The 14,228-nt window shown below is 56.2% G+C and overlaps 1 protein-coding gene across 2 annotated transcripts; it reads right to left on the bottom strand.

The window, feature by feature from the left end:
* Positions 1–86: 86 nt before the first annotated feature.
* Positions 87–12,033, bottom strand: CHGA (chromogranin A). 2 transcript variants are annotated; one of them, XM_021679650.1, is made up of 8 exons: positions 11,988–12,033; positions 11,141–11,187; positions 8,635–8,728; positions 7,723–7,791; positions 5,348–5,443; positions 3,570–4,004; positions 2,386–2,864; positions 87–170 (listed from the first exon to the last, which is right to left on the bottom strand). In XM_021679650.1, exons 1-8 carry the CDS (start codon positions 12,031–12,033, stop codon positions 87–89), a joined length of 1,350 nt encoding a protein of 449 aa, XP_021535325.1. The 2 variants fall into 2 exon arrangements, with proteins under 2 accessions (XP_021535325.1, XP_021535326.1); XM_021679651.1 differs by lacking the exon at positions 3,570–4,004.
* Between the last annotated feature and the right edge of the window lie 2,195 nt (positions 12,034–14,228).

The raw sequence follows: 14,228 nt of genomic DNA on the forward strand, positions 1-14,228 counted from the left end.
CTGTCTGGCCAGGGCCTGCAAAGGGGACAACAGAGCCAGGACCACTGGCTGCCTCGGGGCCCTGGCTGAGGGGGCCAGCCGGCGTGTCAGCCCCGCCGCAGCGCCTGCAGCTGGTGGGCCACCTTCTCCAGCTCCGCCTCGATGGCCGACAGGCTCTCCAGCTCCTGGTCCTAGGAAGGAACATCAAGGCTCCTGCAGGGACTGGGCCGGCCGTGTGGACGGTGCAGTCTGCCAGACTGGTTGTGCCGCTGGCTAGCTGTGTGGTCTCAGACAGGTGGCTTTGCCTCTCTGAGCCTTAGGGCCTTCATTCATACCATGGGGACAGAGACGCTGCCCTGCTGGGATTACTGAGGGTTACTGTGTGCAAGAAATGGAGGGGGCCAGGGGCCCTGAACCCACTCCACCCCTGGTGGCCTCAGATCCAGACCCGCCTGCTCCTGAACGGCTCTGGGCAGACATGTGGAAAACGAAGCCTCATTGCTCTCCAGTGCTCCTCCAGGCCCCTCTCCCAAGGCCTGGACCGTGACAGTGGCCCCAAGGGTGAGGATAGTCTTCCTTGCCTGAGGGGCCGTGGGCCTTTGGCACAGGCTTGAGGGGGTGAGAGCTGCCCTGCCTCTCCCTGCTGAGGGCTGGGCCTGGCTCCTTAGTTCTCATCATGGGGGGGCCCAGCTCTGGCTGCCAGGGTGGTTCAGGGCAGAGGACCCTTCTGGGAGTCCTGCTCTGTGCCCCAGCCTCAGGAAGCTTCCAGGACCCCCCGAACCAGGACTGATGTCCACAAGCCCATGCCCTGGGACTCAGAGCAGGAGTCAGGGAAGGCCATGCCCCCACACCCGGTCTTGACCTGGGGAGGGTGGTCTTTGCGGGGTCCCTGCTGGATGCCAGGTGGTGGAGGACACCCACTGGGGCCACTTGGAACAGACAGACATGGTTGTCATGGAAATAGGGGCCCTAGAACCTTCTGTCTTGGAGTAGCCCCGGGGGCATGAATTCTGTGATGCTGGAGCATTTCTGAGAAGACCCTTGGGCTGGGTGGAGGAGGCCCCTGCCCTGTCCTGTCCACATGGCTCTGGGGCCCGCATCCCTCCACCCTGCAGTCCAGGCTCCCTGTGCCCATGGAGAACGGAAGCTGGCAGACACCTCAGGGCACCTTGCTCTCTCCAGCCTGTGGGTGGGGGAGGGGGTGATCAAAGGTGCCCGGGCTTGTCCTGGTCCAAAGCTAGGGCTAGAGGGCGGTCTCCTGGGGACATTGACAGATGACCTCTCCTAGCTCCAGCTGCCCAGGAGTCTTCTTCCTCTCAGGCTTCCAAGAACTGGTCCCAGCGTGGAGGGAGGGTTGGGACCCGAGGAAGGGGCCACATCCTTCTCTGGGTGGGCAGAGAGCACTCGGGCCATGGAGAGGTCCCAGCTCCCGCGGGGCCCTGATTCCTATCTGGGCACTGAGGCCTGGACCACAGACCCGTAAGGCCTCCTCCAGCTCCAAGGTGCTGTTGCCAGCCTGCCTCCCAGGGACCCCAACTTTCACCTCCTCACCTCTGGGGCTATGTCCCAGCACCCCACTGAGCTAACCAAGTATCCCTGGACATGGCCAGATTTTGGAAAGGTCATGTGTGTTCTGACCATAATAATAAGGTAAGCAGAAAGGACTCTTTACCCCTATTTCTCAATTGGGGGAAACAAAGGCTCAGAGGAGGGCAGAAACCCACCCAAGGTCACACAGCTAGGAAGAGGCAGAACCCAGGTCTTCTGGTGCATCTGTGCCTCCCTCACCCACTCACCACCAGGCACCGAGGTCCCGCTGGTCCTGACCCTGCCCCAGGTGGGGGAGGCCGGGTCTGAACCTAGGAGGAGGGTGTGCCTGGAGGCCAGGATAGGATGCTGCTGGATCAACCTGCTCGCTGGGGCTTCCCAGGACGCCACCTGTTCTTTCACAACCCCTCCTCCCAGGCCCTCGTGGCTCTCAGGGCCAGTGGGACCCCCCCCAAGACCATACCCTGCCAGGTCCTTTCCTTTCCAAGCTCCCTCTATCCACAGCTCCATTCTTGCTCCACCCCCAAACCTGCAGAGCCTATCACCTCCGGGACAGAGACCCAGAGACCCCAGGGATCGGCTTCCCTACCTCTCCTGCTCCCATGACCTGTTCTGAATATTTCCCTCTCCTGCCTGCCTGTGAGCCAGGCTGCGCTCAGCCCCCTGCCCTGACCCGCCCTTGCGCCTGCCCCTGCCCCAGCTCTGCCCTGCTCCCGAGAGCACCCCCGTCTGTGTGCTTCTCCGGTCTCAGACCCTCAGGATCTGACTGTGTGCCCTCGATGGGGGCAGGGGCTGCACGTCTAGCTGGGCCCACATCCTGGAGGCCTGGCCTGGGGCCGGCACCCGCCCCATACCAACCTCTGGTCTGCGGTTGGCGCTGCCCTCCTCCTCCTTCTTCTCCTCGGGGTAGCCGCGCACCTGGAGGGGCAGGCCCGCCTCCACGCTGTCCTCCTGGGAGGACGGCCTCCAGCCTCGGCGCAGCTGCAGCCCAGGGCCCCTGAAGTCGTAGGCCCGGGCCCGGAAGGAGAGCTTCATGGAGCGGTCAGGGTCATCCTCCTCGTCCTCCTCCTCCAGCCGCTTCTTGGCCGTCAGCTCCTTGGCCAGCTGGTCCATCCTGCTCCATCGCTTGGCCTCCTCCCACTCCTTGGAGAGCTGTTCCTCCTCCTGTTCCGGCTCTAGCTCCCTGTTCTTCCCGCCCCGGAAGGGGCCTTGAGGGGCCTCGGCTATCTCCTCCTCCTCCTGCCGGGAGTGCTCCCGCTCGCTCTTCCCCTCAGGGGGCTGAGCCTCCTCAGCCCCAGTCTTCCCGGCTCCATCCACAGCCAGAGCCTCGGACCAACCTGGAGGAACTGGGACAAGAGCGGGAGAATGAAGGAAGGACCACCGCTTTCCTGGTCCCTGCCACTCCCTGGAGCCTCTCTGTGGCCATCGCTGTGACCACAGACCACACTTAGGGTCCATGATTCCACTTGGAGGAAAAAGCCATCTTGATAGCGTGCTTTGCAAGACCCTCCAAGCTCAGAGGGGTGGGTTGGCCGGAGCCTGTCTCTTCTGTGGGCCCTCTCTCCCCGAGAAGCCCCTGACCCAGGAACCACCCAGCTGGGGAGGGAGGAAAGACCCTGAGAAGGCCCTCATGAGGAGCCAGGGGCTCTCCTAAACCCTGGGTGAAGCTGAGACTGTCCCCAGACCAGCCTGTTTGCACCTGTCATGCCGTCGTCCCTCTGTTCCTGAAGCCCACCCACCCTGCAAAGCCCCTCTCGGTCTCCTGGGTTGGAGGGGAGGGGCTATGAGGAATAGTGGGAGATGCGGGGTTTTGGAGTCAGACAAACCTGGGTTGGAATCTCAGCTTTTACTACAAATTAGCTGTGTGACCTTGGGCAAATTACTTAACCTCTCTGAGCCTCAGTTTTTCCATCTGGAAAATGGAGATAATACCTACCTTGCAGGGTTGTTGTGAAGGTGGGATGCAACTGTGGATGTGGTCCTCCTTCCCACCCTCCCCCTTTCCCGGACACACTTGTTAAGGTGCCAGACATCATACGTACTCTCACCCCTCTGGATCTCCTTGTAACCAAGGCTTGGGTGGGGGTTAAATGCCTCAGTGGGGCTTTCTTCTTCAAGGACAGCCTTCTCTCCAGCCTCTGTGGCCTCCTCCTCTTCCTCCTCCTCTTCTCGCTTGGCCTGCTGCCCTTGCTCCGCACCCACGCCCTTCTCTCTGTCCGCCAGGCCCTGGGGGAGGCTCTTGCTGTCCTCCTCGGCCTGTGGGCCTGGGTGTTTCTGGCTGGGAAGGTTGTCTGGGGGGTCGGTGTTGGCGACCTCCTGCTCCCCCGGGGCCTGGCTATCCTCCTCGAACTTGGACCCCTGGCCAGGCTCCGGGGAGGCCTGGGGCCTGGCTCCATCTGTGTCTCCACCCTTCTCTGTGTCTTTAGAATCCTCTCTTTTCTCCGCAGCATCCTTGGGGGACGCCTCACCCGTCACCTCTGTGGAAACAACAGTCAGGCCCTGAGGACCAGGCTGCACACGGGGTCTCCTGAGAGATTTCAGAACTTGGTCATTGTATCTTTAGGCTTCCATCCAGTCTGGCCCATGATACTCATGATAGAATTAGTGTCACCTGCTCTGTGTCTGGGTTTGACCTGAGCACAACTGGCTTATGTTTCTTTCTTTGGAATTCTACTTCTTAAAGCAGGGAGTGATTTAAAAAAAACAAAACAAAACACCTTGAAAGTGACCTCAGAATCGAAAATTAGGACATCAGCTGAATTGCTGTGTGAGCTTGGGCAAGCACCTTAACCTCTCTGTGTAAGAGGCACCATTACTGCAACTTCATTCTCTCCTCCACGTGGGGCTTGAGTGTCCTGTGGAAGTGCTCAATTCCTATCTGCACGGTTTCATTAAAAAGCATTTTCTGGTGGCTGCCTTTTCACAGTAAAAATCCCTCCTGACCCTAGAATGAGTACTGTTGGACCAAGTGCTATCAAGTACATTCCACCGTTTGTCCAGGACCCCGGGTGAGAGTGTTCCCATCCTGTCTACAGAAGCTCTCCCTGACCCTCAGGCAGGTCAGGTGACCTGTCCATGCTCACAGCCTGTAAGCAGCAGGGCCTTGAATCCAAGTCTCCAAATGCCAAGTACAGGGTGCTCTTTGTGCTGACGCATAGCTACCTCTCCCATTAAAGCTTCCAGGTGCCCCAGATGGAAGTCCACTGAGATCCCTGATCCTAGAAGCTGGCCTATCCACCCACCTTCCACACGCAAATAGCAGGCCCTGCGGGGGCAGTTCGTGGCTGTTTCCAGGCAGGGGGATGAGTACTAGGGCATCCCCTTGACCTAAGCCATGATCTCTTTGACCTTTAGAAGCTCTCTGGCTTCAAGAAAGATGATCCAGGTTCATTTAGTGTTTGAGACCTATTCTTCCGGGATCTTCCTACAACAAGACTCTGCTGAGGCACCACCAAATCCCAGGAGGACAGGTGCTCCATGGTGGGGGTGGGAGGTTTCTGCTGCAGTGGCCTCTGGGAAGATCCAGCGTTGAACCTGCCCCGAGTGTGAGCCCCTGCGGTGGGTAGGCAGGACCACCCTAGGGCTCTGTAGTGAGATAGACCCAGATTCCCATCTCTAGTTATGCTGCTTACCTTGGACAAGGTACTTAAATCTCTCTGGGCCTCAGTTTCCCCATTTGTACAGGGAAGATCGAAATGATAGCTAGGTACCTTACAGTGCCTAAAGGAGGGGCTCCTTGACCCCTAGGAATCTTTGATCTTGTAACTACTGTTCTTATTTCCTCGCTCCCCAGCCTCTCGCTAGACTGGCCGGCACTGACCTTTCAGCTCCGCCTGGTCATTCTGCTTCTCAAGAGCGTCTGAGAGTCCATCCTCAAAACTGCTGTGTTTCTTCTGATGTGCCCTCTCCTTGGCACCTGGTATGAGAAAAGGGGTGGGGGGGGGGAGAAGGAAGGAAGGAAGGAGGGGGGGGAGGAAGGGAGGGGGGGAGGGAAAGGAGAGAAAGTCCTATTTGGCCAAGCCCAGCCCTGGCATATTTGTGAGCGTGAAGGCTTCCATTTCCTTATCTGTAAACTGGGCACGTCATGTTCCAAGCCTGCTGAACAAGACATCGAAGGGGGCAAGAGCTCCAGGTTGTGGGGGGGTTGCTGGCTGCCCCTGCCCTCTCCCAGCTGGGGCCCATCAGGCAGCCACTGCACCTCTCCATGCTCACGTTTCTCACCTGGGAAATGCAAACAAGCCTTATCTGCTGCCTTGGACAGCAACAGAGACTCGAAGTAGAGGGTCCCAGAGGTGGGAACAGAGAGTGGGGGCCCTCTGCACCTGGCTGGTAGCTAGGGGGACCCTGCAGCAGGAGATCACGGTGACTGCTCATCTGTCCCCTCATGGGGGACCTTGAACCAGGCAAGCCCTGCTCCCCTGGACCCCGTAAGTCTCTTTGGGAGAAGGTCCAGCAGGTGCCTGAGCTCCACCTGCTGCTGTGATCCATGCATCCCTCTCCCTGCACTGGCCCTGGACTGCTGCTACCTCCCCCGACTGTCCCCATCCGTGCCTGGTTCCAGACGATGGCCTCTCAGCCAGGCCAACTCTGCAGATGCTGCTGCGGTTTTCCCCACGCTGGGAATTTCTGGGGTGGCTAGAGGCACCTGCCGCGGCGGCACCTGCCCGGACTTGACCCCAAGCAGACCTCGGCTCACACCTCCTGGTCATTCTTCACTATGTGATCTTGGGTAACCCAAGCTCTCCGAGCTGAGGGTGCTCACCCACAGGACAGGGTTGCTGCTTGGGAAGCGCTAAGACAGACGTATGCAGAAGTCGCTCTGAGAGTGCAGAAGAGGGAGTGGACAGATGGCTGGGTGAGTGGATGGACAGACAGACACATAGCTATGTCCCGTACTCTTTTAACAGAAAACAGTAATATGGTCGCGTATTGAAAACTGCTCCTATCGGATACACACGCATCTGTGTGTATGCGGACATTTCAGGACACATCCTCCTATAACAGTCTCTGTTGACACTGTATTTAATTATTTAAATGTAATACATTAGTCATTCAATATGTAATTTTTAAATTATCATATTGCAATAAAATATTTAATGTTTAGCTAAAAAAAACCCCACCAGGGTCAACGAAGATGAAATGAATAAGACAGGCAGTGATAGTCATGGCCCCAGCCAGCACCCACTCCGTGCCAGGCACGCACCTCCCACTCCCAGCACGCGTTCTCACAGGTGGCCTGGTCCGTCCAAGGGCCTCAGAGTGGGGGCGCCCCCGAGCTGGAGCAGCTTTTGTGCCTCCCATCCCACCCCACCCAAGACTGAAGCCCAGCCCTGAAGACAGGCCCTCACTTCCTTGGGAAGCCGATGTGTGATTCCTGGCGGAGGGCCCGTGCCCAGGGACAGGCCCAGGGCCAGGGGCCTGCCCCCAGATAAGCAGCCGCTTCCCACAGGGCATCAGCGTGGGGCGTATGCAGGGCCAGAACCCATTTTTTTCCAACTCCCCAGGGAGTCTGTCTCTGTGCCTCCCATGAATCCACGAAGGAATCTGGGGGTGGGCATCTGTGGGATGACACCAGCCTAACACTCCATCCCAGACTCCTGTCCAGGCTCTGTTTGAATATCCTCAGTGACAAGGAGCTCACTACCTCACAAAGTCACTCCATTCCCAAGAGTATCAGTGGATTTTCTTAATCTCTTAGAGAAAGACCTATTTTATTCTAAAACATGCTGAAAGTCTGGTCTGTGTTTTGGGAGCAAGCAAGACCTTGCTTCCCCCATCTACCCCTTGAGAAGAAGCTCACAAGGGGAAAGGGGCTCCTCCTGTCTCCTGGAGACCAGTTTGCTCTTCAGTTAACAGAAGAAAGAGATCCTCTCTGCAACCTAGTCTTAAAAGTGCCTCCACCTAAATGACTGATCGCTAGAGATGGCGGGGTATTAGGCGAGCTGCATCTGGTCTTGGCATGTCCTTAACTTACTGTGTGACCTTGGACAAGTCACTCAACCTCTCTGGGCCTTAATCTATTTAGCTGTATCAATGACAAATCGGACCAGGTGGCAGGGAGGAGCCCACCACCTTTCTATAATTGCAAGGAAATAACCAAATCAGAGAGAACTAGGACCTTGCTCAAACTTCCACCCTGGTTTTCTCTCAATTACTGGAATTTACCCAGATTCCTATTCAGGGACTGGAAAATACCTTGGAGAGCAAGGTCTTGGAGCTCTTTCAGCAAATTCTGATGTCGCAGGATTGAGAGGATCCGCTCATCTGCAGTGAAGGAGAGTCGTTATGGGTGGTTTCCAGAGAAGAGCCGAGAAAGAGATTACCATCAGTATTTTCAGCTGAGCACAAGGAATTTATTTTGGAAACTCAAAACCTGGGTAGCAGCTGCAAGATCAGGTCTTGAGGCACCACTTTGGAGGTGGCCTCTTTCCCAAGGAGCCGACGCTTCCTACAGCCTCAGAAAGTCAGCCGCCGGCCTGGCCCCCAGACCTCACCTGAGAGATGGCAGGCCCTCTGGAGAGGGAGGGGTGTCTCTGTCCCACATTTTCCCATCTCCGTGTCTGCTCAAGGGTCTACTCCACCTGGACTACCCTTTCTTGATTTTTTCTATTGATTTTCAACTTTTCTCTGAAAGTCCAACCCCAGTGCTAACGGTGGAGCCCTCCAACAGCTAGGCAAAGCTTGACTGCTTGGTTGGAAACACTTTGTCCTTGCCATGCCCACCTACGACGCTCCTTTAGTCATCACAAGCCTATAGATTGTCTGCCAGGTACCGGCAGCTTTCCTGGGCTCTTGGGATATAGCAACACAACATCTCTGTCCGCAGGGTGGACAAGGTGGCTTGCTGTTCCAGCCCTGGTTTCATCCTGCCCAGAATTCTAGTTAACTGTGTTCCTATCTGTTCCGTCTGCTAGTCTGTAAGCTCCAGGAGCACGGGGCTATGACCCCCTCATCTCTCTACCTCCCTGACACTAGCCCAGACCTGGCCAGGGCAGGTGCTTGATCACTGGATTCTGCGCAAAGCCACACACCCATATCCTCACCTCCCGGCCCCCTAGACAGTAGCCCCCCCCCCCCCCCCCCACCGCCCACCAGCCTAGCCCGTACCTCCTCGGAGTGTCTCGAAACACTCCTGGCTGACAGGCATGGGGCTGGGCTTGGAGAGCGTGTCAGAGATGACCTCCACGATGCACTTCATCACCTAGGGAGAGAGTGGGGGCAGGTTGGGCTTGGCTTGTGTATGGGGCTCAGCCCCCGAGACTCCAGGGCAAATTTCTAATGAGAATATAGGGGCATTTCCTTTTGTCTTCAGGAGTCCATGGATTCCTGTCTCAGGGGCACAGCTCTGCATTCTTAGCCAGACAATAATAGCGATCATAGAATGGTATTTGCCACATGCCAGGTGCTCTAATCATCTGGCCAGCAGCTGCCCCTCTAAGGTGGGACATGGTGGGGGTGAGTACCTGGTACCAGGTACCAAGTGGTTCTCTAAAGATGGGGGAGCCACTCCTGGGCGTTAAGGTATGTCTTGCAGGAGTACTTTAGTCTTGCAGATGCCCCAAAAGTCAACTATCTCCAGGAAGTATTTCTGGACGGCCCAGAGAACAAAGACCTTCCCTGGCTCTACCCTGCCTGAAAACAGGACTTGGATCACTGTCTCCCAAAACCCATGATGTTGTCACATGCAGGGAGTGACAGTCTCACGGTTTGGCTGTGTTCCCCCATGGGATGAATCCTGTGGCTGGATGTGGGCACACATCAGCTACATCTGGGTGTCCATCCCAGGCCAACAGAAGTCAGATCTCTGAAAGTTTTGTCCAGTGCCCAGCAAGGTGCTGTGGATAACCAGGCAGCTGATAAATGGATCTTTGAAGGTCGTGCCAACTGCAGTGCAGTATCCTAGCTGAGTGACCTTGGACACATGACTTGACCTCTCTGAGCCTCAATTTGCTCATTTGTATAATGAGAGCGAGAAGACTTTCCCAACTCCCCTCCCAGGGTGATCAGAAACAGATGGGAAAACACTCTACAAAGCGCGAAGTGCCACACACACCAAGGGAAGGATTCACAGCTTCCAACCTGCTTCAGCTGCTAGAGCAGGACAGGAAATCGGGAGGTGTCAGACATGCACCAGGCAATGCTGGTGGGGACTGAGGGGGTGGCAGGCCACGTCGATGGGATGCCAAAGCAACCCATCCAAAAACTCAGGATGGCAAACTGGCAAACAGGCTCTACAGTAGTCATAGCATCGTAGGATGGAACATTTATGTCTTCACCAGACGTTATGGTGCTCCCGACCCCGGCTGCTGGGTAGAGTATGGGGACCGAAGTGTCTCCCATAAAGGATCTGGTAAGAAGAACCCTGCAGCCTGTACCCTGCATCTCCCTGCATCCATGGACCTTACACTGGGAATGTCAGATAACCACCAGTCCATGAGGACAGATTTTGGGAGAGAGGAACTGGATATGGATAAATCATAGATGTAAGGCACCTGGCAAATAGCAGGTCCTCAGTTAATGGGCACCTTAGGGTTTCCCTTCAGAGCTCCTTATTATCCTTATTATTATCCATAATAATAAGGAGCTCTGAAGGGAAACCCTAAGGTGCCCATTAACTGAGGACCTGCTATTTGCCAGGTGCCTTACATCTATGATTCCTACTCTCACAACTTCCCTCAAGGGAAATACTGTAGATGGGAAGAGGGGAAGCTCAGAGAAGTTAAGGAATTTTACTAAGACCGCACAGTATAAGAGCGGTAGAGACTTCTATACAGGCTTGTCTGCAAGTAAAACACAGGAAATATAATTGAGCAAACAGAGGTTGGAATTGCTTTGATGTTTTGGGTTGAACCATAGCCTCTCCAGAATGGAAGAAAACAGCTCCTGAGAAGGTGACGGGTAGAAATTTCTCTGGGTCGCAAGTGGGGGTATCTGCAAGCACCAGAGACTGGAAAAACAGCCCCAGCCCAGACATGAATGAATTCCAAGTATACACCCAATAGAGAGTGTCTCGCTGGCTGCAGAGCCCCCCACTAGTATCTCCTAAGGCCCTTTCCTGAGGGACATCCACCATCAGCCCCAAATGGCCAGGACCCTGGGTATAGAAGCCGTGATCAAGAGTGTTTTCATTGTGACCCTTTGGGAGATTGAGGGCTCGAGTGCCTAGGGGGTGGGGGTTGCTAGCAGAGCCTTGGGAGGAGGGGAAGATCAAAGAGGGAGGCCAGAGCCAGAGAAGTGAAGACCGTCCTTGCAGATCTGTGGCAGCCACAACCCACAACCACAGGAAGCGCCCCCCAGCAGCTCAGCCTGGGCCTGCCAGATTTGGAGCGTTCAAGGCTATAGCCTGACACCTTGGCCCAGTAGCTAAGGCACAGGCCCCATCGGCAGCATACCCAGCTCGGAGGAAGCTGGGGAAGTCCCCACAGCAGGATGGCAGGGAAATCTAGCAATCTTTGATATCTTCTTTTGCAAGCTGTCCCCAGGCTCAGCAGCCGCAGTGCTGGCTCCTGGCTTTATGCCAGACTCACTCCTGCAGCTACCCAAAACCTGGCTGTGAGGTGTCCACTGGAGCCTCCTACCCACCATCCCGGGGCATCCCCGTACCCCTTCTTACCTCGGTGTCTCCTTTATTCATAGGGCTGTTCACAGGAAGGGCAATGACTGGGAAGAAAAAGAGAGTGCTGGGGTGACTCCTCTGCTCTGAGGGGCGAGCGCAGTCCTTCCCTGGCTTGGGTTTATAGGGGGCCCATTCACCCCAGTGCCCCCCCTCAAAACTGCCCCCACCCAATGAGATGCTGGGGTTGATTTTGTTTCCCTTCCCTGGCGGCTGCCCCCACGGGGATGGTCCCCAGAGGCTGCACTGAGCTCCCTAATGCTTCCCTTTGGGAGAGCTCCTGCTGGGGGGGCGGGGCGGGGAGCTGAAGGCTAGTGCTATGAAAACAAGGCCAGCGACTGAGTGGGATTGGGGTGGAGAAAGAAGCGGGGAGAGGAAGAGAGACCCCAGAGGTGTGGGGAAAGAGACGAGGAGGAGGAGGAGGATTGTGAGAGATGATACGGAGAGATAGAAGCCAAGGGCGGAAAGATGGGGAGAGCAAGAGGAGAGAAGAGAAAGAGAGGCTAGAGTGGGAGCCAGCAAGGGTTCTCCCATCTCCCCCAGTGACCTTGGCCAGCCATGGCACGGGGCCAGAACTAGCCCAGATGCAGTCGAGATGTCGAGCCCAGATATGGGGTGGGGGCGCCAGAGGGTCCTGCCCCGCGGGGTCAGGAGTCAGGCCCAAAGAGTCCGGTCTGCGGGTTCCGGGTCAGCAGGCAGGCGGAGGTGCTGTCCGCGGTGCTGAAAACTCGCCGCGCGGGAGGGGAGGGACGAGGGACGAGGGGCGCGCGGCGCTGCGCGGGGCCTAGACCTCAGGGCAGGCAGGGGCGCCGAGGACTCTCTCCCACGAGACCCCGCGCTCGCTCACCTTGCCCGGCGCACAAGAGAAGCGCCAGGACAGCGGCGGAGCGCATGGCGATCCCGAGGCGCCGAGCAGCTGGCGGTCTGGGGCCGGGCAGGGCAGGCACCCTGGCGAGGGCTGGCTGGACAGGCGGCCTGGGGGCGGGTTGTGGCGGCGCTGGCGCGGATTGGGGGCGGAGGTCTCAGCTTTCCAGGCTGCTTCCGTCTGTCTGTCCACCCACCAGCCTCTCTTCACTGGGCTCTGGTACTGCAGGAATTTATAAACCCCCGGCCCCGGAAATGACGTCATCGGGACCGCCCCTGCCCCCTTTTCCCCACCCCTCTGGGGTCCGGCCGCAGTTCGCTCCGCCCTTAGTCTCACGCCTCTCGCTTCTGGTCCCCGCCTCTCACCGCTCTTGGGTCTGGCTGCGAGGCGGTTATCTGGCTTCCAGGAGGTGGCAAGGGGCCTCGGCTGACCCTCCACCCCTCGAAGGTTCCACCGACTTGCTGTCTGTGGGCAAATCATTCCCAGTCTCTGGGCCGCGTGTTCCTCCGATGTACACTGAGGTCCCGACCAGCTCTAGAGCGCCACTTCATGCTCCTGAGGTTCCCTCTGCGGGGACGCCCCTCCCCTGATAAGAGTCTGGAGGCTTGCTCACCGCTCAGGGCTCCCTCAAATATCTCGGGAGTCCTAGAGAGGCCTCCCGACCCCCTGTTTGAGGAAGGCCTTCCTCTCTCTGACAACCCACTTTTGTGCCTTCACAATTTATAATGGTGTATGTATGTATTTATTTGAAAATGTTTGGTCACCATTGCTTTCACAGCGCTGAGTTCGGCAGCTGGCAGAGTAAACACATTTAATAGAGAACTGTTGAAGGTACTGACAGAAAGGCCAAGCCAGGGATGAATGAGTGAATCCTGGGCTCTGGCCCTTGTTGGACAGCTCTCATGGGAGTGGGGGTGGGGCGAGGCAGGAATGGGGGACAGCTCTTGGTATCAACCCAAAATAGGAGTTGTAACTTGGACTCATTAGCCCTAGTTCAGTCTGGTAGGATCACCTTCTTGCTGCTGGTAACCCACTGTGTCTCACGTCTCTTTGAGTGTTCTCAACATCTGGGTGTTTTGTGTGTCAGGTTGGTTTCTTGGTTTGTGTCCCTCTGCCCTGGGGCCACATTGCTGCTCCCAACCTGGATGACACATTGGAAGCCCTTTGCCACCTGACCCCAGTGTCATAGTAAACCTGATATCTGGGCTAGAGTTTGGCACCAGTTGGCATTGTCCAGAGCCTCCTTCTTCCTGCGACGCTCTCCCCACATCTGCTCCTGCTATTCCCTACTTCCTGCCCCACCCTGTGCCCACTCCTGCCCCCAAAGGAAGACCTGACAGGAGCTCAGAGGACACTGAAATGATCCTTTTCATGTATTTATTCTTTCATTCAGCCACTATTTGTTTAGCACCTACTATGTGCTTAGAACATCTTAGAACAGCACTCAGCTATGCTAGGTGCTGAGGATACAGCAGTGAACAAATGGACAAAGGTCTGATTCTTATGGAGTTTACATTCTTTTTTTTTTTTTTAAGATTTTATTTATTTATTTGAGAGAGAGAATGAGACAGAGAGCATGAGAGAGGGGAGAGTCAGAGGGAGAAGCAGACTCCCTGCTGAGCAGGGAGCCCGATGCGGGACTCGATCCCGGGACTCCAGGATCATGACCTGAGCCAAAGGCAGTCGCTCAACCAACTGAGCCACCCAGGCGCCCTGGAGTTTACATTCTAAAGGGTGAAGACAGGCGATGAATAAGTAAAGAGGTGAAATACACAGTTGTCAGGTGGGGACAAGCGCTATGGACAAAAATGAAGCAGGGAAGGGGGGTGGGTGTGTTGGGAGGGGCAGGGCTATGTTTTAAATGGGGTGGGTCTGAGAAGTCTTGACCAAGGAGGTGATGTTTCAGCAAAGATCTGGAGGTGATGAGGAAGGAGGTTGCATGCGTCCAGGGGCAGGGTGTTCCCCATAGAGGGAATGGCAAGTGCAAATGTCTGGTGGAGGGAATGTGTCTGGCACGTTCAAGGAGTAGCAAGGAGATAGGGTGAAAGGGACCTGGAAAATATAGCTGAATAGTAACATACAGTCCATCTCAAAAACTTGGAAAATGCACAGAAATGCAGGAAAACGCCATACTGGCACCCCCCAGCAATAAGCATCAATGATTTTAAAGTATATACAGTATTCTATAGTCTTCGTTGAGGTGGCTCCCTTGGTAAAGGGCAG

This window comes from Neomonachus schauinslandi, chromosome 9 (genome assembly GCF_002201575.2).
Source record: "Neomonachus schauinslandi chromosome 9, ASM220157v2, whole genome shotgun sequence".
In the NCBI taxonomy this organism is placed as follows: Eukaryota; Metazoa; Chordata; class Mammalia; order Carnivora; family Phocidae; genus Neomonachus; species Neomonachus schauinslandi.